Below are 27,812 nucleotides of genomic sequence, written 5' to 3' on the forward strand. Positions count from 1 at the left end.
TTAAAAATTATTCTAAATTCAACTGCAACTCAAGGCACACTCCAGGGATGTTTTGAGGCTTTTTTGCTTTTTATTGACAATGACAAACTTATACTATATTCATTCAAGATTCCTCTATCAGAACTATTGAGAATTTTGTTTGGGTTCACAGGTGAAAATATTGTGAAAACAGTTCATTTACAGCACACTGAAGGACAACAACTTGAGTCAATTTGGTTTTTTACTTATTTATTAACAACTTTATTGAGATAATTCACATACCATATAATTAACCCATTTAAGGTGTACAATTCAACAGTTTTTAGTAGATTCACAGAGTTATACATAACCACCACCACCACAAAAATTTCAGAACATTTTCATACACCCAAAAAGAAACCCTGTACCCATTAGCCATCACTCCCCATTCTCCCCACCCCAAATCACTCCAGCTTTAGGCAACCGCTAATCTGATTTCGGTCTCTATAGATTTGCCTAGTCTGAACATTTCATATAAATGTTCGCACACTATGCCTTTTGTGACTGGCTTCTTTCACTTAGCATAATATTTTCAAGGTTCATCATGTTGTAGTATGTATCAGTACTTCATCTCTTTTTATGGCCAAATATTCTATTGCTTGGCTATCCCACACTTTGTTTTTCCATCCAGCCTAAGTGATGGACACTTAGGTTGTTTCCAGTTTGGGGCTATTATGAATAATTTTGCTATAAATATCTGTATATAAGTTTTTGTGTTGACTAACCCCTCAACTTTTAACACACAAAAAAGTTACAAGAGAAGTCTTATAATTATAACAAAATTACACAAAAGATGTTTTGCAATAATTTTAGATTTTTCAAGACTTAACCATTTCTATACCCAACATCACAAAGGCTTTATCATGACAGGAAAAGTGGCATTATTACTCTTTCACAGAGTCAGAGGAGGTTAGATGTTCTTTAAGATCCCTTCTTACACTAAGTCAGCAACTTATTACTATCTGTTATTTCTCCATGAATAAAAGAGTAAAGAAAGACCAGGTTGTGGACATCCCCTGATCTTGAGGAAATTATCAACAAACATTACAGAGCCCTTTGCAGGCAGCGAGCACAACTGTGCACATGTGACAGGGCCTTGGACAGAACTGATGTATTGAGCACGACTGGACAAGCTACTCTGAGTTCCCTATTCTGGTCTGAAGTACTTGGTTTCCTCACCAGTTCCCAACTGTGTTTCTCCTACAACTTCAACTCTTTTCTGCCTTTGATACCCTGCCCCTCTTTCTGGTTACTACCTCTGCCTCAGAGACTATGGACTAAACTCATCCATGCTGAGTTAATGCCCCTCTGGACTCTAGGTCTGCCTAGTGCTGTGCAAGACGCTCAGGGAGGCACAATGAATGTTTACTGAATGAAGGATGCATAAGATTTCCTATCATTCCTATGAGTGTGAGGTTGAAGGGGGTCAAAATGAATTTATGACTTAGTTGCTGTTATCAGTTATTAATTGATGACATCTTTCTCCAATGATAAAAGCACTTGAGACCCTCAACTGATTCCTGAGCCTTTCTCCTTAGCTGTTAAGGTACTAACATGTTTTTATTCATTGGGATTGAAATAATTTATCTGATAAGGACAGATTCAGAGGCATAGAAAGCATATTACGGAATATTTGACCCATTGGAATCATCAGACAGAAGACCCAAAGAGGTTTAGCTGACTGATGATTTCTTTTGCTTTGTATTTCAGAGCAATCTTACTTTGGATCTTTGGATTTAATTTCAATGAACTTCAGTGAGCATGACGTCATGCCTGCATGTGAGGCATAGCCTTGACAGCTGAATTACAATTTACTGCTGGGGGGTCCTGCCAAGCTTTGCCATTCTTTCAGAGGAGGGTTTCCTTGGGAAGCCAATTTTTTCAGATAGTTACAAGGTTCCAGTTGGGGAATATCAGGATTCTGCCTGTAATATTTCTGCAACTTCTCTAGCACTATGGGCAGCCCAACTGTGGAAGCATAGAACATGGGCCCACCCGTGTGCCTTGGCCATCCATAGCCATGTAAGTAGACAACATCAATGTGCTCCGGGCTGGCAGCCATCCCCTCTTCCAAGATACGGAACGCTTCGTTGATGAGTGAATATAAGCAGCGCTCGAGGATCTCATCCTGGCTAATGATACGTGGTTTAATGTGATGGGTTTCTCTGTACTGTGACAGAAATTTGGAAATCCAGGGATCAGGTTTGTGAATCCTACCCAATGGCTTGTCATATTGGTACCAGCCCTTACCTGTCTTTTGGCCAAATCGTCCTGATTCACAGAGCATATCAGGAATTGGGCAATATCTCCTGGTGCCTCGCTTTCGGGCAGGAGTTCCTGGAGGCAACGTAGGTCCAGTAAGACCTCGTCCCTTTCGAGATTTCCAACCCACATCTAACCCAGCAAGATCAGATACTCTAAAAGGTCCCATTTTGAAACCAAAGTCTTCCAGCACCTGATCTATCTCCTCTGGCTTACTGCCGTCTTCTAACAAGAAATATGTCTGATTGTAATAAGGATTCAACATTCGATTCCCAACAAATCCAAAACAGTTGCCTACAACTACTCCAATTTTGTTGATCTTTTTTGATAAGTTCATAACAGTGGCAATGGTAGTAGGAGAAGAGTATCGACTGGGAATAACTTCTAACAACTTCATGACATGAGCTGGTGAGAAGAAATGGGTGCCGATGACCAAGTGGGGGTGATCAGTGGAAGAAGCAATCTCATCAATGTCCAGGGCTGATGTATTAGTGCACAAAAAAGCTTCTGGCTTGCACACAGCTGACAGTTTGGCAAAGACCTGCTTCTTCAGGTTCATTTCCTCAAATACTGCTTCAATGACTAAATCTACATCACCAAGCTCGTTCACAGATGTAGTTAACCTGGGTTTTGGTCCTGACCAAGGGTGGCCACTCTGTTCCATTTTGGCTCGTTCCTTTTCTAAGAGAGAGGTTATTACCCTGTTTGCAGTCTCTAGCTGCTGTTTGTCTGATTCTACGGCAACCACAGGGATCTTGGCCTTTGCAAGAGAAACGACAATGCCTCGACCCATTGTTCCCAAGCCTGTAGATAAGAGTAAAGGGAAAAAAATGATTCAATGCTGTTGGAAAATGGAAAATTACTCAGTGGTTGGAAGGCTTCTGTGGCAATGTGGCATTTTGAGAGATCAATTCAAGGAATACAAATGGATTCAATACTAGTTAAAGCTAGACACTGTGTCAAGTGCACTAGAGGATATAACAAGCAGTAGGATACACACACACACTATTAGAATAACAAGTTCGGCGGGATGCGAAATCAATATACAAAAATCAATTGTATTTCTATACATTAAGATAACAATTCTGCTTACAATAGGATCAAAAAGAATAAAATACTTCAGAATAAATTAAATGAAGAATTGCAAAACCTGTACACTAAAACCAAGAAAACATTATTGAGAGATATTAAAGAAGACCTAAATAAATGGAAAGAATCCTATGTTCGTGAATTGGAAGGCTTAGTATTGTTAAGATGGCAATACTACCCTAATTGATCTGATGTTCCAATGCAATCCCTATCAAAAATCCAACTGTGTTTTTTTGTTTGTTTGTTTGTTTTTTGCAGGAATTAACAAGCTGATCCTAAAATTCATATAGCAATACAAAGAATCCAGAATAATCAAAACAATATTGAAAAATATGTCACTCTTCCCAATTTCAAAACTTATGACAAAGCTACAGTATTCAAGACAGTGTGGTACTAGCATAAGGATAGACATATAGATCAACAGAATAGAATTGAGAGTGTTGAAATAAACTCATACACTTAATGGCTAATCGATTTTTGACAAGAGTTGCAAAATAATTCAATGGGGGAAAGAATCATCTTTTCAACAAATGGTACTAGGACAACTGGATATCCACATGCAAAAAGAATGATGTTGGAGCCCTACCTCACACCATATACAAAACTTAATGGGATAACAGTCCAAAGTAAGAGATAAAACAATAAACCTCTTATGAGTAAATCTCATGGCCTTGAATTAAGCAATGGTTTCTTAGGTATGACATAAAAAGCACAAACAACAAAAGAAAAACTAGATAATCTGGATATCATCAAAATTTAAAACTTTTGTGCTTCAAAGGACACCATAAAGAAAGTGAAAAGAACCCACAGAATGGGAGAAAATATTTGCAAATCATAAGTTTGGGAAGAAACTTGTGTCAAAATATATAAAGAACTCTTACAACTCAACAATAAAAGGACAACTCAGTTTAAAATTAGGCAAAGGGTCTAATAAAGATTTCTCCACAGAAGATACATAAATGCCCAACAAGCATATGACGAGACACCTAACATCAATAGTCATCTTTAAATTAAAATCAAAACCACAATGAGCTACCACTTCATAATCACTAGATTAGCTATAATTAAAAAAGCAATAATAAGTTCTGGAGAGGATGTGGAGAAATTGGAACCCTGATACATTGCTGGCAGATAGTAAAATGGTGCAGCTGCTGTGGAAAACAGTTTAGAAATTCCTCAAATGTTAAACATGGAATTACATGGAGTTACCATATAATCCAGCATTTCCACTTCTAGGTAGGGGTGTGTGTGTGTGTGTGTGTGTGTGTGTGTGTGTGTGTGTGTATCCCCAAGAGAATTAAAGACATATGTCCACACAAAACTTGTACATAAATATTCAGAGCAGCATTATTCAAAATAGCCAAAAAGTGGAAACAACACAAATGCCCACCCGCTGATGAATGGATAAACAACATGTGGCATATCCATACAGTGAAATATTACTCAGCCATAAAAAGGAATGAAGTACTGATAGTGTTACATTGTGGATGAACCTTGAAAATATTATGCTAAGTTAAAGTTGGGCACACACACAGAAAACATGTTATATGATTCCATTAGTAGCTGCACCATTTTACATGGAATTGTACTGTTTAAAAGGGTGAATTTTATGGTCTATGAGTTAAACCTCAATAAAACCATTAAAAAATATGAAAAGTATCAGTCCTTAGGGAGCTTATAATCTAGTGGTGGGAAGAAGAAAAGTTCCCAAATATCCATCCTTATATAAGGTAAAGTAAGTGACGTGAGAAGTAAGGTAAAATAAGTGACATTTCTTTGGTGATTCAAAGAAAAGAGATTATATTTGGTTGGCTGAATCAATACAAGCTTTAATATAAAGATATTTGAAGAAATATTTGAAGAAAGATCATTTTGAGATAGGTGAAAATGGGGAAATGCACTATCAAAGTTGTGGAAGGGAAAAGGAGCGGGAATAATGTTTTAAGTAAAGGCAAGAAGAACAGAAAATGTAGAAAAATTATTCAATGGCAAAGATGTTGTTCCTTCCTCATACCATTTCATTTTCCTCCCTGGACACATTAGAGACTGTATTTTCCACATCACTCGTATGTTGGTAGGGCCTGTGACTAATTCTGGTCAATAAAATGGTTGGAGGTAAGGATGTGTGATCTACAATTGGCCCATAATATTCCCCATAAGATCTCTCATTATCACCTGAAGATAGAAAATGCAGAGAACAACTCTGAAACCTTGGAGGAGGCCCTAAAGACCAAATCCGGCCCAATGCCTGTTTCTGTATTGCCTGAGAGCTAAGAATGCTTTTACATTTTAAATAGTTGAAAAACAAAAGATGAATAATATTTTATGACACATGAAATTATATCAAATTCAAATTTCAGTGTTTACGAATAAAGTTTTGTTGAAACACAATCATGTTAATTTGTTTCCGTATTATCTATGGCTGTTTTTGTGCTCAATGGCAGAGTTGAGTAGTTGCAACAGAGACCATTGAGCCCACGAAGCCTAAAATATTGACTATCTGGCTCTTTACAGAAAAAGTTTGCTGACCCTTGTCCAAAAGAGTGGCAGAGCCACTACTTGGAAAGAATCTGGTCCTAGAATGACTTAGTGGAGCATGCAGGAAATTAAGTCTTTATTGGGTTAAGCTCCTGAGATTGTTGAGTTCTCTGCTACAGCAGCAGGTGATCTGTTACCTAACCAACACACTGTGGATAAAAGAGCTTTGTGAAAACCATAGATATATATTACTCTTCAATAATTCATAGTGACGAAAGTACTGCAAGGGAATAATGAAAGACAAACCAAAAGTGAAAAACAGCAATGCTTACCCCTTTTACCTTTGGCATAATGATTTGGGAATTGATAAGTCTTGGGGATTGATTTTGCGTATAGAATGTTATTAGTCATCAGAAATCACTGATTTCATTTCTCTGGAATATAGTTATTTAATTTTCAAAATGTATTAAATTATTTCACATTATATGTGACATATAATAAATAAACATATTAAATGATTAAAAAACATTTAGCTTTTCAAATTTGCTAAACACCAATAACAAGAAGGTTTAATGGCTCTCACTGCTATAGCAATCTGTGTACTAAACTTTAGCCTGGGTAAATGGGAGGTAGAGTGTGGGGTTCAAAACCCTGGCCTCCTGGCTTTCGGTCCCAAGCTTCAGGTAAAATTCAAACATTGTAGAAGTTATGATCTCACAGGGACAATGAGGATTAATGATTTTAAGTTTTGTGAAAGTGCTTTGGAAACTATATCACAATGTAAGTGATATCTCAGAACTGAAAACAGAGCAGGGAAGGAAAACCACCTTGCTGAGATGGACTCCAGCTCTCAGTGCTCAGCTCGCAGAGCAGGTCTGCTGAAGGATCCTGGGGCTACAAACCAACTCCTGGGCTACAAACCAAATCACAAGAGTGAAACAGGTTGATGCTTTATAGACACGATCTAGCTATAATTTTGATCTTCTTTAGTTTAGTTCTATAAACTGACACTTTTCGATTAATCATGGAAATAAAAACACAGGAAAACACAATACCATTGACTCTTGAATATACAAGTTTGAACAGCACATGTTCACTTACATGCAGATTTTTTTCAATAAGTACAGTAAATGCCTTATGGTTTTCTTAATAACATTTCTCTAGCTTACTTTATAGTAAGAGTACAGTATATATAATACATATAATATACAAAATATGTGTTAATCGACTATGTTATCAGTAAGGCTTCTGGTCAACAGTAGACTATTGGTAGTTAAGTTTTGGGGGGAGTCAAAGGTTATACGTGGATTTTGGACTGCTCAGGGTTTTGGTTCCCCTAACCCCTGCGTTGTTCATGGGTCAACTTTATATATTTCTTTCAAAAAGCCCTTAATTCCTAACTTTTCTTCTCACAACCTTGTGTGGCTCAAGATATTCAGCACTGTCAGATAAAAATTAAATAAATAATGAAGGTCCAAGCTTTTCACTGTTGGTTCTTATGTTTTCATAGCTACATATTGTATTTATACTGAATTTAGTTTCCTAATTTTTCCTTATACAGACAGGGGCATGGAGTCTGCTTCCCTACCAAATCACTGCCTTTAACTGCCATGAAATTAAATTTGGTCAGGAACCTCTTCTATTGAGAGAAGTAGACAAAGAATAATGGATGTTTTAACTACTGGTTCTGTGCTTTTTGGTCCATTGCAGGCCTCTCCCCTCCTGACAGCCGATCTGAGCCAAGAAGCCTGGGCCTGGGCTCAAAGAAGTGCACAGTTGGGATCATCAGGGTTGGGATTCTGTCAGGGGGCACAGAAGAAGGGCAACGAATCACGGGGTTTGAGGACATTGACAAGAGACTGGCTGAAGTGATGACTCTAGAAATTGAAGTTGAATAGAGAAGGGTTGCTATCAAGTAATGGTAGTAGTTAGAATAGTCAGTTAAGAGATATAAAAAGATACAAGATTGTGGTGAAAAGGTGTGATTTCCAATGTCAGAAGTGAAGAAATGTCCAGGGTGAAGATCAGATCTGTGGTGAAGCCATAAATGTTGATTGCAAAAGTGAAGTGAGGCGACTATCACTGAATCTGAGGAGGCAAAGGAACCTGAAGCAACAGGGCTCAATGAACCGTCCACACAGACAGTGAAAACAATCAGGATGGCAGCAGGATTTGGGCCAAACTGGATAACTGTGAGCCAGGCACCAAAATTGTCAGCAATTGAGGAAGAGCAATGCCAGTATTCAGGAGGGACAGAGGATAAGACCAGATGGGAGGACCAGAAAGAGTGTCCTGAAAGGAATAATGGTGTGAGAGAGGAATTAGGAAGTGCCACTGCAGTCCGTGGAGTTTGGGAGAAGCAGTTCTATTCTCTCTGGAGGGCTGCAGTAGAAGCAGGTGCTCAGGCAGGAGACAGGGGAGGGAGCCAGCAGGGAAGCAGATGAGGCTGTGGGAAAGTTCCAGAGGGTACCTGGCACACTGAGAGACTGCATCACAAAGATGAGATGCAGACCAGTGTGGGGATAAACACAAAGGAGGTGAAAATGACCAAACTCTCAGTTTATTTTTATCCACATGGTCTTCTGTATGTTTGAAATGTTTTTCTTTTTTCGAATATTTTTCAGAACAAGGTGGGCTGTACTTGAAAAAGAAATAACTTCAAACTTTTAAACATTGCATGCCAGGCAAACCTGAAGTCTTTTTTAAAGGAGAGAGAGAGAGAGAGAGGAAGAGGAAAAGAAAAGAAAAGAAGGAAACTCTCAAACAACCATTAACCAAACAATACTTGATAAACTTAAGTTTTCCTATTATTTTTCTTTCATTCATCTTGGCTTGAAGGAATACAGGAATACGGGAAGAAGAAACAAGTAAGTATACAACAAGAAACAAATATTGGTGTTGTTGAAAGAATACAGAAAAAGGAACACTCACAGTTCTTTGTTACACTATTTATCTACCTCCTTAAAAAACCACAGGTGAGCAGAGTCAGTGCTAGAAGCAGTGTGTTTGTATTAAAGACATACTATTTTATTACCAAAACTTGACTGAGTAACGGACCAAAAAGATGTAGAGTAGGCGTTACCCTCCAAGCTGGGTTGGGTGCTAGAAAGCTGGGGTGAGAGTTAAGAAAGTTGATGCGTTTAGTAAGCTATGAACCTCTTACCCCAAAAGACTGACATTGAGCTGAAACATATAATATGTTGCTTCCCATTTCACAAGGTTTAAAATCCATGAAAGAGTATTCTTGGGCCAAGACTAAGAGCAAGTGAAGCTTAGGAATGTGGCCCAAAGATGCCAATCAGAGAGCCAGCTTCTGAGGAAAGAAGACATTTGTTTGGGAAAATTCCTGGGGGGAAAAGTAGGGAAGCTCCTGTTTCATGGTTCAGATGGATTTGAGGATAGTGGTTTTGAACCAGGAGAAATGAATGGTTCCAGGGACCAGGAAGACAGAGACTTCATTCCAAACACCTAGCTACAAGAGTGATAGGTCACACCTTGAAATGGCTACTACTAAGAATCATTAGTTGAGAAATCCAGCAGTGAGAGATTCATACAGGGAAGAGTTTGGGAGAGTGAAAAACGCCCAGAGTCTGGATTCGGACAGACCTAGCATCAGACTCTCACACCACTTGTGTTTAGCTCCTTGTGGAAAAGGTCCGAGCCTCTAGGCCTCAAGTGTAAAATGAAGAGAGTTCATGGGCTGGGGTGAAAATGAAGTAGGCTACCACATGTAATGTATTTAGCATAGAACCTGGCACCTGGTGGCCCTAAGAAAATGGTAGTTGCACCTTTACATGTGCAGAGCTGGAGAAGGACATTAACTACCCCCTGTTCTTACCGAGAACACCAACGGAAGAGATGGGCTGTGCTGATGCTGTTTTCCAGGATGCCCCAGAGGGAACCGACCATTTGCTTACATTCCTCTCAGCCAGGAAAGCATATTGCAGGGCTCTCGCTTGCCCTGATTCCCGAAGATACATGAAGAGCTCCTCCTCCTTCTTGATGCCCACCTCGTAGGGGTACAGGGCAGCAGCCTGGACCGCGCGGACACAAGTCTCCTGAGAAAGGCACCCAGGGTGCTGCCTTCGCATCTTCAGGAGGGCTTCACTGAACATAGAGTCCATGTTGGGCAAGCTCTGAACGGGTTTGTTGCAGAGTCTACGGGATTCTAGAGATTGAGCTGAAAGAAATAAGAGAATCAGAGGTTTGGAAATGTTACTCATACCAAGGGAAAATGAGTAAATAATAATACCAATCTGTTCAACTTCAAAGTACAGAATTAAATACTATTCATCCAGATACTTATTGTTACACTAATACCAAAGTCCCTGACATGGTTGCCACTTGGTTCCGTAAGAATGTACTAGATCCAACGCAATTTCAAGTTACCTAATTCAGGCACAAAAGCATCATTTTTCTTTTATTCCAAGGCCAAGACAATTTTGTAATAGATTGAATAGTAATCTGTCTGTCGGTTTAAGGAAAATAGTTCTGAGTTAATAATATTTTAGATTCAAAGAAATTTTCATTTTCTTCCTGAGAATAACAAAAAGTTAATACCTAGAAGACAGTATGATGTTGGTACAAGGACAGAGATAAAAATCAATGGAAGAGAACTAATTTTTAACACAGATGCCGCAATAATTCAATGAGAGAAAAAAGGAGTTTTTTCAACAAAGGGCACTGAGACAACTGCATATCCACAAGCAAAAAAATAAATAACCTTAGATCCTTATCTAGCACCACATAAAAATGTTAACTCAAAGTGGATTATAATTCTAAATTAGAGATTAAAACTATAAAAATTTCTAGAAGAAAACATAGGAAACACCTTTGTGGTTTTGGGTTAGGCAAAGTGTTTTTAGCATGATCCACGAAAGAAAAATAAATCAATAAATTGTATTTCATCAAAATTAAAAAACTTCTATACTTCAAAGAACACCATTAAGAAAATGAAATGATAAGCCTTAGACTGGAAGAAAATATTTGCATGGTAGACAGAATAATGCCCCCCGTCACCACCACCACCCCCACCCACAAATGTCACGTGTGTGGAGGACCAAGTGGATGAGGGAAGAGCGCTGAGTTGTCAGTGTTGTGGCTTTAACAGGGAGCTGGTGTAATCTATGCTCAGAACAGGCATAGACTGGGATACCTTACAGCAACTCTCTGTCCTTATGACATTGCCACGTTCCCACCACGACAAGTTGATTCTCAACAGCACAGAACACATTACAGTTATTTGAGGAGTTTCAAAAGGTCAGATGCCCAGGCCCCATGGTAGACTCATTAAGAATCTTTAAGGGTGGGATCTGGGCATGAGCATTTTTTAAAAATTCAATTTGATTTTGAGGTGTAGCTTCTGGGAGGTCCAGGAGCAAAGCATTATGTCAGCCACTGTTTGGCCCAGGGTAAACACTACAGCTCCTGGCAAGTTTACCCTGGGCCAAAGATTGAAAAAGAAAGAGAAGACTAAGAAAAAAGAAAGAAGAAAAAAAACATACAAACAAACAAACCCTACTTAATGGTGTGCAGTAAATATTGCTGATCGGCAACATCCTGTTATCCTGGGGACACTCAGAACCTCTCAGACTGTGGATGGGCATTCTGGGAGCTACCGTGGCCTAGGGCCCAGCAAAGTACAACCACTGCAGAGTTTGGGATCAAGGCACCATAACTGATGGTTTTTCTCTGTTCAATTTCCTTTCCCTTTCTTGCTATAGCTGTAACTGAATGCTATTACTATCTTATAACTTCGGTTTATTACAACAAAATGTATTCAGAATTTTCTCTTTAGGTCTACAGATCTGGTATTTTCAAAGTGTGTTTTGTATATGCTTGGTAGTTTTAGAGTCTTGGTAGTTTTAAAGTCACTCAGCTGTACCTATATAAGAGAGGCAAGTGTGAGCAGATCAGCACCAGTATTCTCTGCCTGGGAAAATGGAGAGGAAAAGAACTAATTAGTGATTTAAATATGCTTATAATTGAATTCTTTCCTTGACCCATTCACATTTTTTTTTAAATTCTTTGAGGTTTTCTAAGGCATAATATTCAAGTTTTGATTAAAAAAAAAAAGTGAATCATGCTCCTAGAGGGAAGAAAAGGAGGCAATTATTTTCCCTCTTTCCTTTCTGGTAAACTGACAGCAAGTGATTTTTCTAGGATAACGGAAGATGCAACATGCCGTTTGTAGAAATGGTTTCCTAAGACATAAGGACTTTTTGTTCTCTAATTCTGATAAACAGTATGTTGTGTCTGTCACAGAAGGTCTTCAAAGAACAGACAGAACAACTGCCCCTTTTCAGGCTCCCCGGAGGTCACCCACAGAAGTTGGGTAGTAAGTCAAAAGTAAGTTAAATTTAGATGTGTGCTTAGACCTCCTATGTAAGGCATGGTCACTTTGCTCTTGTGAAACATGTTTATATAAACATTCACAGAAAGTGAAAATAAATTACAAAGAGCAAAAGAGAAAATGAAAAAAAATCAGATGAAACCACTAAGATTTTATTTTTTAAATCACAAAATTAAAATGAACCAATAGACCAACGTCATTAGGCAGAATTCGAATTGTTAAAAATGGCTAACACAGCCCAGTGCAGTCACAGGACAGGCCCAGGGATCATCAGAGGGAAAAAGCAGAGCATTAGGTTCCTGAGTGGAGGCTCCCAGTTGGATGTCCCCTGTGCTCATCTTTGAACAACAGCACACACTGTCAGCTTCCTGCCAGGAACATGCACGTGGGCACAAGGAGTTCTAACTCATTTTGGGTAAAAGCAGGCTGCTGGCCAAATGCAAATGCAAAAAAATAGCATTTTACAGGACCCTCCCTCCCGGGTTTAGCCAAAGCAATCTGGTTTGGCCAAGTGATTCTGAATTGCTCTGCTAAATCTATTGCACTGCAGTAGTCTGAGAGGCGTCATATAACAAGAGCATTAAGATGCATGAAGCTAATTAACTTTCACAGTTAACTCTCCAGGATACATGTTAAGTTTGTAGAGAAATTCGCAACGACTTCCCAAATCACATTTTTAGATCCATGCTAATCTTCTACAATCCCCTCCCACACATAACTGGTTCCAGAACTGCTGATTGCAATATTGCCCATTGGAAATTCCCTTCCTTCTCCCCTTTCCTATTGGATGTGGAAACTAAGTAAGTGTTCTTAATCTTTCCTTTTGTTGTTGTTTTTAAGTCAACATTTCAGCAGTGGGGCTGGGGGTAGAGAAGGGGGTGGAAATAGGCTGAATTCATGTAACATTTTTACAAGTGGGAATAGGAAACCAAAACTTTACATGTATTTTAAAAATTAAGATATGATTTACATATCATAAATGTCATCACGTTAAAGTTTACAACTCAGTGGTTTTTACTATATCCACAAGGTGTGCAACCACACGTGTATTTTTTTTAACCATTCCTTTCATGACTGATTTACTTTAAGACTTCAGGTAGGGTTTGCATGCAAGGTGTAAAAAAGTCAAAACTAGGAAAAATGATCTCCATTCTTACCCTTGTTCTCCTTTATCAGTAGTTCTCAAAGTGCAGGCCCAACAACACAGCATCAGCATCACCTAAGAACTTGTCAGAGATGCAAATTCTTGGGCCCCACCCAGACACACTGAGTCAGAAATCAATGAGTGGGGTCCTACAGTCTGTTTTGACAAACCCTCCAAGTGATTCTGATGCACAGTAGAGTTTGAGAATCATTGTTCTAGATCAAGACAATTATACTAGCTTCACGTAACTATAGATTTATAAATGCACATATATTTATTATTAATGTTTTAATACAAAGATACATTAACATATGTTTTATAATAATTATCTGTTATAAATTTTAAGAATATATTTTTATAATAGAGTTTAGTGGAGCCTGTTCTTCAAATCAATCCATCAATTTTGTTCTGCCAAATAACCACATACTAGTAGCTATTATTTACAGGCAAAAAAAAAAAAAGGAGAGCAAGGAAACATAAAAAGAAAGGAAAAGTACAAGACTGCGAGTGAAAATGAAAGGCAAAATGAATAAGCCTAGCTGAACTACACATTTGGTAAGATAATAAATGGCAAATGTAGGTAAGATTCTCTGAGCTAGTCCTTCTTTGATTTGCCCTATTTCTTTACCTTGTATCTCTAGCATTTATCTATTACAAAACACTACCAAGAAATCAAAGAATTCCAAACAGTGAAACTCATTTAAAAGAGAAAAAGAAAGAAAAAAGTAGTAAAGTTCCAGAGATTTCCATGGGATTCTAAGCCTTAAGCCCCTAAAAAGACACAGTGCAACTGCACAGGTTGTAGCAAGAACAAAAAACGGGAGCCCAACCATTGGAGCCTGTGAGGTCTCACAACACAGTTTGAAACCAACTAATTTTGTTGAACATTTTCCTTTTATTGATAAAGCCCCAAAAGCTGATGTGTTAAGGTCTGTATAGCTAAGGTTGAGACTAGAACCCGGGTCTCCTGATTTCTAGTCCTGAGCCCTTTTTTCTACCAAACTGCACCTCTTCTATACTGGCCAAAGCATCCCTTTTCCCTTTGGGTAAATTTAATGCCTGAGATAGTAGGAAAAGATAAACATTTCCTTTTTTAAATCAAGAGTCTTCATTATCTACCAGCCAAATACAACCACTGTTACAAGTTTGTTTTTCTTCCTTATGCAACTATGCATATGAAGACATATACACACATACGAAGTACACACATTCGTGCAATTTTCTATCTGGCTGTTTTCTACTTAAATATTACATGTAAGCATTTTTCCAACTTCTTCAACTTTAATGGAAAGTGTAAGTTTTAATGGCAGAATGCGGTTGCTTCATTGAGATCTATCGACTTTTATGTAGCTAATTCCCTAAAATTAGATATTTGAGTCGTTTCCAATATTTTACAATGCTAAATAAAGCTTCATTGGGTATCATTGGACACAAATCTTTGTGTACTTCTGTGACTATTTCTCTATGATAAATTCCTAAGAATACAAATACTAAGTCAAAAGGTATAAACAAGCCTCAATATGTGATAGCCCAATTGCCCTCTAATAGGAAGTACTACAGTGTACTATTACAGTGAACTTATTTAAACTCAGTGTCACCATATTATTTTCCTATATTTTCCAATTTGCTTGGCAAAAATTCGTGGTCTTTCAAAGCACTAGTGGTTTTTCATTAATCATCAAGTTTAAAAAGTATTTAAGAATTAAGAACACACTTCCTATAGGACCCAGCAATACCACTCTTAGGTACTTACCCGAGAAAGGGAAATATGCCAACAAAAATTTGTGTAGACCCAAAGTGGAAACCACCTAAATGTACATCAACTGATAAATGGATAAACAAACTGTGATATATCCATACTATGGATTACTATTCAGTAATAAAAAAGAATAAAATATTAATACATGAAGCAACATGAATGAATCTCAAAAATATCACGCTAAGTAAAAAAAGTCAAACACAAAGACTACATACTATATGTGTGATTCCATCTATATGAAATTCTAGAAAAACAAAGCTATGATAACAGAAAGCAGGTCAGTGTTAGTCTATGGCCAAGGGGCAGGGGAGGGAATCTACTGGAAAGAGACATGAGAATACTTTTTAGGGTGAGAGAACTATATCTTGATTATGACAGTGTCCATATAACTGTAAACAATTACAAAAATTCATCAGTCTCTACACTTAAAAGAGATAGTTTGTGTGTGTGCGTGTGTATGTACGTAAATTATACCTCAATAAAGCTGGAAAAAATCAAAACAAAAGCAAAGATCATTTATGAAATTCTTTGGGTAAAACCAACTTGTTTTCATTTTTGCATATTTCCTTTAAACTTTCCTGTATTCATATGTACATATTTTATGTAGCTATAATTATAGAATATATGTAAATTTATATTTTAGACATTTTTATACACAAATAATTTTACATATTTCTACAGTCTTCATGACTATAATTTAAAATAGCTATACATAATTGTCCAAAGCCCAGAACCATTTCTCTGCTGTTAACAGGTGAATTGCCATGTTGTAAAGCAGATGATTCTTCCTCAATATTTGGACGCCACCAAGTGGACAAACTGTGTTATGTTGCTGAGATTGAGGAGACCTTTTTATAAACTTTATACTAAACCAAAAAAAATTAATGATGAAATTTTTAAATTTAAATTAATTTTAAAAATTAAATACATTTTTAAAAATGAAAAAAATACCATTTTATAAATCTACTAGACCATGGTCTCTTAACTCTCAAATCTGAAGCTAGGGAAATCAGTTAAGGAAAATAACTTCCTGTCGAAATCAAGTCCTTTACAAACTAAAACTACGGATACAAATAATAGACGTGGGTCTATTTAAGCCCAGAACCAACAATAATTTAGGGACTTCCAAATGTAAATAGAGCCTTTGCTGTTGGCTAACCAGGAGACTTCTAACAAAACAATAAGCCCTCTCAGGAGGCACAACGAAACCAGTGATAAAGACGTGGTGAAGATTGTCCGCAAGGCAGAGAAAGATAGCAGGAAACTCATTCTCATTTTGGGCAAACACTTGCTGATTCTCCATAGGAGACACCAGTATTTTCTCCACACAGTCCCTGGCGTCTCCAGTTCCAGCTTTTACTGTTGCATTGAAAAGGTAACTGGCTAGTACTACAAAAAGAAAAATTATTTCAGGAAAGTGTTTGGTTCCTGCCAGAGTGGACAAAAGAATGACATTTTCAAGGACACTGAGCCATTGCCTGCCACCAAGTCGGGAGATAAACACCCTGCTCTGCCTGTAATCCCGCATTCCTCCCAATTATTTCTTCTGACACCCTTTAACCCTCTCCATCTTGCTGCCAACTTCCATAAATTGAAAAGGAACAATTAAAAAGGAAAAGAAAAACTCTAGGAGTGTCCCTCCAAAGAACTCTTACAGGAATGTCATGAATTTATAAAGTAAGAAACCAGTGAGAGAGAAAACAGCTCACCGAAACAGAACCACAGTTTTACTGTGGTAAATTTGCTGTCTTTTGTTTGCGGAAATATTTATTTGCTTTAATTTTAATTATATGTCTTAATAGATAATACATTCATTCAATAAAAATGCAAAAGGTACAGAAGAGTAAACAATGAGAACTCCCCTTTGAACAGCGTCCCTGGCTGACCAGTCCCATCCCCAGAGATGACCATTAACCATTTCTTATGAGTCCTTATGGAAATATTTTATACATAGACAGACTCGTATATACGACATCCTCCCCATACTGACGTTCAATCCCATTTCTTATTATACAAATGGTAAACCACTCTCCACAATGATGCTTTTTCCACTTAATACAATATATCATGGTGTTCATACCATATCAAAACGTAGTTTCTCATTCATTTCAAAGCTGTATCATATTGTATCATATGGATATACCCGTAAGAGATTTTAAAAGCTCCTTATTAAGATGGACATTTAGCTTGTTTTCAATCTTGTGCTATTTTTATTATCATCTTCTTACCTGAAACTCTCTGGGCAAATTTGATAGCTTCTTCAACCGGGTCTGAGTTCACAATTTTATCCAGAATACCCAGCTTGAGTGCTTTATCTGCCAAAATATGTCTTCCTAAAACAAAACGAAGTAAGTCAAAAAATGATGTGAGATTAAAGCAAAAGCATTACTCTCTCTAGTAGGGAAAGGTGCTGGACATACACATCTATTATCAAATGAAATAAATAATCACCACACTGACTGTTGTAATAGGAAGGTCACTGCAGAGGTAACCAGAAAACTTGGATTCAAGATCCAGCTCTACCTTTTACTATTTGTGTGACCATGAAAAACTGTATAGGACTGCAATTTCCTTATTTTTAAATGGGAATAATTATGCTTACCTCAGTAATTCTGAGCATTAACTGAAAACAATGTATTATCTTTATATTCTATAAATCTCTATAGAAGCACTTTATAGATCTCTGTATAAATAGAAGAGGTGATTGATTTTTTTTTAACTTTCATTTATGTTAAGTGTGTTTTTCCAGGACCCATCAGCTTCAAGTCAAGTAGTTGTTTCAATCTAGCTGTGGAGGGCGCAGCCCTCCATCCTATGTGGGGATCAAACGGGCAACCTTGTTGTTAAGAGCTTGTGCTCTAACCAACTGAGTTAACCAGCCGCCCCTGATTTTTAATATTAATAATAGAGGTAGTAGCAGCAGAGTAGAGGCAGTAGTATCTCTTATACCAGTATACACTAAGGGCTGTTGTTGACTACAAAAAAAAAAAAGAAAAGGAAGAAAAGGCAGTGTGGACAGGGAAAAAAAATTAAATTGATATTATACAAGTTATAATCAAAATTACACAAGACACCAAAATGGGGTGGACTTATGCCATCATTTTATTTCATTTCATTTCACTTCACTTCACTTTACTTCTCTTACTTTATTTTTGGTTATCCAGTATCTCAACCCCTCCCTTCGTTTGTGGAATCACGATTGTGCGAGCTTTGGAGACCTAGCCCCTATTACTAAAGCTGAAAAAAAAAGACAATTGTTCCTTCAGAGCCATGGCAGGTAGGGTGTGTCCCATGACAACAAGCTTGGCAAATGGAGGGTTCTATGGAGGGTTTTTAGTCTGGAGTTAGTGACCCCAAGCAGCAGCAACAGTTTTAATCTCATTTCACAGGTGGCAACATTGAGTGTCTGGTAGTGGTGTTGCCACCTGTGAGATGAGCATCTAGCGTCTAGTATAAAACGGCAACTCTAGGGCGTTACAGGAATTTGACACATTACTTGCTTTCTTGCCGATAAGGTACATCTTGCCCTGAAAAGTAATCATCAAATCAGTGTCGGTGGTAGTAATTCCAGTCTTTGCTGCTCCTATCGTGTTGATGGATGCCATCTCTGAGACAAATCCTCCGTTCCTGGTTCTTATTAGTGCTTCAAAGAGCTACAAGTGGGTTTTCTTGATCAGATAGATAGTTCAATAATTTTTGGCAGGGGTCACTCCATAACAGCAATATTTGGGTGGTTTTCTGGAAGTGCCTTTGAAAACAGACTTCCAAATTTCCTCCTGGGGTGAGGAAAGTGGTGGGGAATGGGTGGCTTCAGGGGTCAAGTCTCCTCTATGAAACTCACTTTGCCGAGAGGTGATTGATTCAGGCTCCCCAGGTTAAGATGACTAAGTGAACAAAAAATGGAAGATGGAAATCTGGGTAATAAAAGGATCTCTGAGGCAACTAACCAGGGGAAACATGAGCTACTGTGTTTCCCCCAAAATAAGACCTAGCCGGACAATCAGCTCTAACACATCTTTTGGAGCAAAAATTAATATAAGACCCGGTCTTATTTTACTGTAATATAAGACCGGGTCTTATATAATATAATATAATATAATATAATATAATATAATATAATATAATATAATATAACCCGGTCTTGTATTAATTTTTGCTCCAAAAGACGCATTAGAGCTGACTGTCCAGCTAGGTCTTATTTTTGGGGAAACAGTACTCACATGATGGACTAAAAATTCCTTCCATTTTAATGATTTTTTTTCTGGCCTGGATTTTACAAAAGCAAAGGAGTAAACAAACTACTATTCTTACAGAGTCAATGAGATTCCAGGTACTTTTATTTTGTGTGAAGGACCTAATGACCCAGCTCTTTACATGCAACCCAAATTCTCAGGCTGAGATTTCAACTTACTTTTTCAGGTGCTGCCCTCAGCACAGACAACAACCACAGTCCATTGGGTTCTAATAAGAGCCCTGCCTAGAGCTACTATAAAGAGACCCTGGGGCAACTGAAGCTGAGACTTCACTTCTCCACCCTGGGTAATCTCTTCTTTTTTTTCCCCCAATTGTCTTGGTGGCTTCTTTTCCAACCTTTAGAAAAAATTTTCTACATGGACTCTTTCCAGATGTCATTTAAAAATGCCCCCTATAATTAATTGTACAGACTACTTAAAAAGATAGGTGTATGATTCTAATGTTAGCTTTCTTCTAATTTTCTGTGACCTTTTCTATGCAAATCAAAATCCATCATATTCTTAGTGTTTTTACCTCTTCTCTTCATCATGTTAGAAACATGGCATTTCGATAAGCAGCAGTGTTTTGGAAAAGGCCAATTTCGGTTCATTTCATTGATTTTGGTCAAAGAAGCCAGATTTCTCCCAAGATATTTTTGCCTTTCAGACTTAATACAGAAAACAGGGCCACAAAATTCCTCAATGTTCGCCCACATGCTTTAATTTCTGTAAACCTTAAATTTATTTGTTTTTTACTAGTTTTATGTGTACAAAACACTGTAATAGTTAGACATTTATCATTTATACCCCTCACAAAATGATAACCCCCTGCCCACAATCTTCAATTTAAAGGCTCATTTCACACTAAAGTTGACCCTTGAACAACATGGGTGTTGCAGGTCCATTTATGTGTGGATTTTTTTCAATAAATGACAGTACTGTAAATGTATTTTCTCTTCCTTATTTTCTTTTCTCTAGCTTATTTTATTGTAAGACTATAGCATATAACACATGTAACATAGAAAATATGTGTTAGTCGACTTATTTACGTTATTGGTAAGGCTTCGGTCAACAGTAGGCGACTAGTTAAGTTTGGGGGGAGTCAAAAGTTATACGTGGACTTTCGACCGTGTGGGGGTGGGTACTCCTACTCCCCCATGGTGTTCAAAGGTCAACTGCATTATGATTTCCCCCTATATCTTATATCTTATTTTGTCTTTTGCAGAATAAACTCTCATGAGCTTTGAATTTTCATAGTATGTTGGATTGCATGCGTCCTCTTATAAATTCTACATTAGATACTTAAAGTAGTTCATGTTCTTAAATGTGTACTTTATCATACCACCGTCAATTATAACAATTTCTAATTTATTTATTGGCGACAAAAAATTTAATACTTTTAGTTTTTCTAACTCCCCTTTCTTACTCTATAGGAGTAGGAATTTGGATAATGTATACACAGTTTTGTATTGTCGTTTCTGTGTCAAAACATATGAATTTCTCAATGAACAGTTCTCAAACTTTTTAGTCTTAGGATCCCTTTGCATTCTTAAAAATTATGGAGGACTCCAAAGAGCTTTTGTTTATGTGGATCATTTCTATTAATATTTACTGTATTAGAAATTAAAACTGAGAATTTTAAAAATGTTTCATTATAAGTCACTTTAAAATAGTATGATAAACCAATGACGTGTTAACATAAATACATTTTTATGCAAAATAATTATGTGTTCAAATTTTTAAAAATTTAGTGAGAAGAGTGTCATTGTTTTACATTTTTGCAAATTTCTTTTATGTCTGACTTAATAGAAGACAGCTGGATTCGCATATCTGCTTCTGCATTCAATCTGTCCTGATATCACATGGTATACAATAGCCTCTGGAAAATTCCGCTGTACACTTGTGAGAGAATGAGAGTGGAAAAGGCAAGTAATGTCCTATTATCATGAAAATAGTTCTGACTTTATAGTGGTCTTAGGAATACCCAGCATTCCCTGAATCATACTTTAAAAACTCCTGATTGAGGAGATCATTTTAAAGACAATTGTATAGCATCCTAGTATATGAATGTTCCACACGTTTAACATTTGCTTGTGGCTGGAGTGATTTTAGTCATTTTGAAAGTAGCCTTTTGTTGTGTTTTGTTTTTGTCCTCTGGAAGCTTGCAGGATTCTATTTCCTGCCAGTTTAAAATCTTTACTAAAATATATCAGGGCATTAATATCTCATCAGTTTTCATAGGAAAGTTGTGTGCTTGCTAAAATACAATCTCTGATTCTAGTTCCTAACTGAAGAGTTTCTTCTATTTTTTCCTTTGATTATTACTTCTCACCTTTTTGCTTCATGCTTTGGAAGCTCTTATTATTCATAGCAGAGACCTCTATCATATGCCTTCCACGTCTGCTGCCTTCATTTACATTTTGTGTATCTTTAAGTTCTTCTGAATTCTGTAAATGTGTCTCCTCCATTTTGCTGATTCAGTTGTCTGTTGTACCATGTCTTCTTTTTATTTCTTCAAAAAGAAATAGCTTGAGCTAACGTTTTGATTTTAAACAGGATGTTCTTATTTAATAAATAAACTGTTTTCTTTACTAATTTAGAATAATGTGAGTTGTCTAAATTTTTGTTTTCTTTAATGTGCTCAGCAGACACATTTATTTCATTTTTCTTACGTCACAGTATTTTCATAGGTTTTACGTTTGGGGTTTAGTTTTAAGATTTTGGTTTGTCTGGGTTTTTTTTGTTTTGATCAGGGAATGGTGTTTGCTGATATTTATTATTGCTGCCTGGGAGCTCTGGGTATTAAAACTCACCCTCAACATCTTGTTCAAATATAGAGAAAATCCACCTGGACCTAATTCTGAAAGGCAGGCTGGATAAAGGTGCAACTCCCAACGCCTCCCCCAGTATTCTGAGTAATAAGAGGTATCTCATCAAAATCTAGGACCCTGGGGGTATCCCTGTCCCATGAATGATAACAAAGAATCAGGACTGGGGCAAAGCTCTAAGAGAATAGAGCAGAGGCTTTCTATGCTATTCAGTGAACAAGGAGGACGGGACCTAGAAAGTCCTCCTTGGAGAATAGAGGAGGGCACTGTAGTTCTTCTCACCCGATTGGACAGAGAACATCAGGGAATGAACTGCAATGTACTCAAGCATATCTTTTGTGGTTACTACTAAAGATTCAGTCGTTTTCAGGTGGTACTTCAAGGGAATTGTGGAGAAGCAATAATTAGGGCTGTCGTTACTCCACTTTCCAGAATTATCTCTTTTATGGATTTCAGAAGATCAGAAAACGTTAGCTAGTTACTTATTAGTTTAATCCAGATCTACTTACTGATTAATTTCCTGTGGGATTAGTTCCTACAATGCTGGTGTTTTTTCCTCATTCACCTCAGTAGGGAATCTTTAACTTTCAGTAACAATTAATTTTAACGTCCTTTCTTATAAAAATTTTTTTCCAAACCACAAAGCAAGATTCTTAATATCATCATTATTATCAGCTACTGTATTAGTTTCCTATTGCTGCTATAACACATTACCATACACATACTATCTGAAAACAATACACAGTTGTTTTCTTAGTTTAGGATGTCAGCAGTTTAAAACAGATCAGCAGAACTGTGGTCCTTTTGGAGGCTCGAAGAGAGAATCTCTTACTTTGTCTTTTCCAGCCTCTAGGGGCTGCCTATATTTCTTGGCGTGTGGCCTTTTCCTCCATCTTTAAAGCCAGCCAGCCATGGCTTTAAAGAGGTCTCTCTGACCTCTTGCCTCCCTCTTCTAAGGACACTTGTGATACATTGGGCCCACCTGGAAAATCCAGAATAATCTCCCATCTTAAGGCTCTTAATTTAATCACACCAGTCCCTTTTGAATGAACATATTCATTCACAGGTTCTGGTGACTAGGACATGGACATCTTTGGGGGCCATTATTCTGCTTCCCACACTTACCATTTATAAAATATGTTCTATATGACAGAAGCATGTCATGTCATTTCATTGTTTCTTAAAATCACTATGTGATTGTTTTACTAATGAGAAAACGGAGGCTGAGAGGAGTTCAGAAGACCTCTCTCTTAAACTCCAGGATAGTCTATCCAACTATCACTTGACATCTCCACTTGGATGTCTAATAGGCCTCTCAAATTTAACACATCCAAAACTAAGTGCTTGTGATGCCTCCCTACAACCTGCTCTGCCGACAGAAATCCTCATCTCAGTAATGGCACCATCCTTCCAGCTGCTTAGGGCATTAGAATCATCCCTGACTGTCCTCTTTCTCTCACATCTGATCTGTCATAAAATCCTGTTGGCTCTACCTTCAAAATATATCCAGAATTTGACCATGTCTCACCATTTACATTGTTATCACTCAGGTCTAAGCTCCCATCAGCTCTTCCCAGGATTATTAGAGCAGCCTTCTAACCAGTCTTCCTATTTCTGCCTTTAATTAATGTATTTTCAACAACCAGAGTGATCTTTTAAAAACCTAAGTGAGAGCATGTTATCCCTCTGCTCAAAACACTTCAATCACTTTCTACTTCATTAAAAAAAAAAAAAAAGCCAAAGTTCTTTCTATATACTTCAAGACCCTACATGATGTGACTTCATCCCCTACTAAACTTCACTCCAGCTACACTGACCTTCTGGCTTTTCTTTGAAACTTCCAAGTATGCCCCTGTCTCAGGGCTCTGCATTTGCTATTTTCTCCCGGTGAAATATCTTCCTCAAGATATTAGCATAATAAGTTCCCTTACCTCTTTCAGGTCTTTACTCCGATGTTATTTTATGGGAAAGTCTTTCGTAGCTCCCCTACCTAAAATATTACCCACCCCCATCCCTACCACTTCATATTCCCCCTTTCTGCTTTATGTTTTCTCCTTGGCGCTTATCTCCATCCAGCCTACTACATATATTAGGTAGGTGTATGTCTGAGAACACTGTTGTGGTAGCCAGTCTCAAAAGTGATCCCCAGTGAGTTTGGCCTCTTGGTGTTCAAGCCCCCTCCCACGATGAACAGGAGCACATGTATAATCAATAGGATAGGTCAGAAAAGATGGCATGTGACTCCAAAACTAGGACATCAAAAACATTACAGATTTCACCTTGCTCTCTTTTGGATCACTCTAGAGGAAGCCAGCTTCCCCCAGACATGTTGTGAAGATACTGAGCCAACTCTGTGGAGAGGTAGACGTGGAGAGGAAATGAAGCCTCCTGCCAACAATCAGCACCAACTAGCCATCCATGTGAGTGAGCCACCTTGGAAGTATATCCTCCACCCCCAATCAAGTTGTCAAATGGCTATAGCCCCAGTTGACGTTTTGACTACAATCTCATGAGAAACTCTGAGCTAGAACCCAACTAAACTGCTCCTAAATTCCTGACCCACAGAAACTAGGACAGAAAAAAACACTGCCAATCAAGCCATGACTCACAATGAATGTAAGAGGCATTCTGATTTAAAAGAAAAAAAACTGTGCATTAAATTGATGAAATCTGATAATATGGTTATTGTCATTGTTTTTTTCTCCATACAATTTTCATGAAGGCAGAATTTGTGTTGGTTTGGTTTGCTACTATAGGCCCAATGCTTAGAACAGGGCCCAGCACATGAGAGAAGATGAATAACAGTTGCTGGATGAATGAATGAAAGTTAACTTGCACAAGGCATATTGTTTAAATGTGGTAGAGCTGGTATTCAAATGTAGGTCTTTGATTCTGACACATGTGCTTCTTTTATTGTCAATTCTTCAGGATATAGTCTATTACCAAGATCCTCAGCTTATTTTATTCAATTCTCCTCTTTAACTAAGAAAGATATGGGAATAATAATATATAGCTGAAACAAAGTTACCATGTCTAGGACTATTCTAAGCACATTGTATGCACTAACTTATCTAATCTTCAACACATTGTATAAGTATATGGTAGGCACTATTATTATCCACATTTATGAGAAAACTAAGGCACAGAAAGGAAAAGTGACTGACCCAAGGTCTCATAATTATTTATACCAGTTTTCAGTAAATAGTTGTATATGTTCTTTCTTCCAACTTCACCTCATCTGGAAATATTTTTATATGTCTATGATATTTGGTAAAATCTCTAAATGTTTTCTAATGTTGCATTGTTCACATTCCCTATTGACAGGGAACAATTTCATATTTGTAGTTAATATCTCAATACTTGGGAAATGTAAAATTCAGTCATTTAAACATTAAAACTTAAAATCATTCCTTGAAAATTCTGGTTTTAATTCTTGTTTATATTACAATTTGTAAATTAGATCTGAATATAATGCACCCTATGTGAACACCAGTGTCTATGAGTAGATACATAAACTATAATAAAACCCTTAATGTGATTAGCACTTTGTATACTTTCATTTGGAAGGCACTCACATTTGATCTTCATATTAACATTTGAGAAGCTCTCATGGAATGTATTCTTTCAATTTTGTAGACAAGAACATTGACAGTCAAAGAAGTTAAAGTATCCTCTTAAGATCACATAGGTAAAGAATGGTCAAGCCACTTTTCTAAATCCTAGTCCAGTTCCTCACATTGATCTAGATAGCTGTTGGCAGGGTTTATACTGACCTGAGGTAATTAAGTCAAGTGCAGCAGGAACTCCAATGAGTCTGGGGAGAAGCTGGGTTCCTCTTGCACCAGGAAGGAGTCCTATTAAAACTTCTGGAAAGCCAACTTGAGCCTATCAAAGTTTGAAGGCATGAAGGTCATTAGAATGAGATGATATGTAGAGTCGAGGCAAGCATTACCCGGGATTTCCCAAATTCTCAGAAACATTGTCTTATAGGACTAAGATCCAAGATGGCAGAGTAGATAAACGCTGTGCTTGCCCCATCCCATGAACACATCAAAATTACAACTAAATTGTAGAACAATCAACCTGGAGAACCATCTGAAGTCCAGCTGGACAGAAGTTTTATAACTAAGAATATAAAGAAATCACATCGAGACTAGTAGGAGGGGTGGAGACAAGAAATGGGCTAGTCCCAAACCCACATGTGGTGGATGAAAATCGAGAGCTCTCAGCCATAGAGGTACCCCATGAAGGAGCAAGGAACCCCAGTCCTTACACCAGGCTCCCCAGTCCAGAGTACTGGTGCCAGGAAAAGGAGCCCCCACAACTCCTGACTGTGAAAAACAGTGGGGATTCCGACCATCCAAGTGGGATGGAAGGCTGTGCGAAAGCCCGACATCCTCTTAAAAGGCCTGCACCGGCACTCACCCTGGGTTCCAGCAGAGGGATGGTGACTCTGGTGGCATCGGAGATATATGGGGAGAGAGAAACTGAGTTGTGCAACTTTAGGGAAAGGACTGGAGGGAGAGTCCCCATTTTCCTTGTGTGGGGCCCTACTCCCATGCAGCCAGCACGCAGGTGCAATCTTTCCTGGGTTGAGCCCACCCCCATAGGCCGAATCTGAATCTGATTGGCCTAATGAGCTCCACTGCTCCACCTTGCTGACTCACTGAAACCTGCCTGACCCAACTTGAGAGGAAAGCTTTCTCAGTGGCTAAACCTTACAGGAGCCAGCAAGTGGCAGCAGGCCTCAAAGTGTCCTAGCTTTTTGTGGAACTACCCTAGACCTGGTACTAGTGGCAGCCATCCTCAGTTCACAGTGTGGCCTCTCCCAGGTGCCTCTAGCTACAGCACAGGCAGCGACAAACCATGGATTGTTTTGTAGCTCCTACCAGGTACTCCCTGGTTGGCCACAGGCAGTGGCTGACCTGGGCCTGCACCAGAACACCTCCCAAGAGGACCCAGAACCAACATACTTTGAGATTGGCTTCAGACCAAAGCAGAGCACTCCTATGTTCATTGCAGCACTATTTACAACAGCCAAGATATGGAAGCAACCCAAATGCCCATCAATAAACAATTGGATAAAGAAGATGTGGTACATATACACAACGAAATACTACTTGGGCATAAAAAAGAATGAAATCTTACAATTTGCAACAACATAGATGGACCTAGAGAGTTTTATACTAAGTGAAATAAGTCAGACTGAAAAAGACAAATACCATATGATCTCACTTATATGTCGAATCTAAAGAACAAAATAAACAAGCAAAACAGAAACAGACTCATAGATGCAGAGAACAAACTGATGGTTGCCAGAGGGAAGAGGTGGCAGGGAGCTGGATGAAAAAGGTGAAAGGATTAAGAAATACAAATTGGAAGTTACAACATAGCCTCAGGGATGTAAAGTACAGCATAGAGAATATAGTCAATAATGTTGCAACTATTGTGTTTAGTGTCAGGTGCGTACTAGACTAATTGCATAAGTTATATAAATGTCTAACCACTATGCAGTATACCTGAAACTAATATAAAATAATATTGAATGTCAACTATAACTGAAAAAATAAATATATTTTTTTAATTTCACAGGAAAAAGACCAGAACAAAATAAAATCAAATGTTAATAGTGCTTATTTCTGAACGGTAA

The 27,812-nt window shown here is 37.9% G+C and overlaps 1 protein-coding gene across 1 annotated transcript in view; it reads right to left on the reverse strand.

The window, feature by feature from the left end:
- Positions 1–211: 211 nt before the first annotated feature.
- The window catches only part of EHHADH (enoyl-CoA hydratase and 3-hydroxyacyl CoA dehydrogenase), a 37,583-nt gene continuing 9,982 nt past the window's right edge, over positions 212–27,812 (reverse strand). Inside the window, exons 4-7 of the mRNA XM_019735860.3 lie at positions 25,936–26,047; positions 17,331–17,435; positions 9,686–10,027; positions 212–3,084 (exon numbers count right to left, since the gene is read on the reverse strand). Coding sequence (XP_019591419.3) covers positions 1,823–3,084; positions 9,686–10,027; positions 17,331–17,435; positions 25,936–26,047 — 1,821 coding nt within the window. The 3' untranslated portion in view covers positions 212–1,822. The remainder of the gene's footprint in view (positions 3,085–9,685; positions 10,028–17,330; positions 17,436–25,935; positions 26,048–27,812) is intronic.

This window comes from Rhinolophus sinicus, chromosome 17 (genome assembly GCF_057876585.1).
Source record: "Rhinolophus sinicus isolate RSI-liver-muscle chromosome 17, RSI-T2T, whole genome shotgun sequence".
NCBI lineage: Eukaryota > Metazoa > Chordata > Mammalia > Chiroptera > Rhinolophidae > Rhinolophus > Rhinolophus sinicus.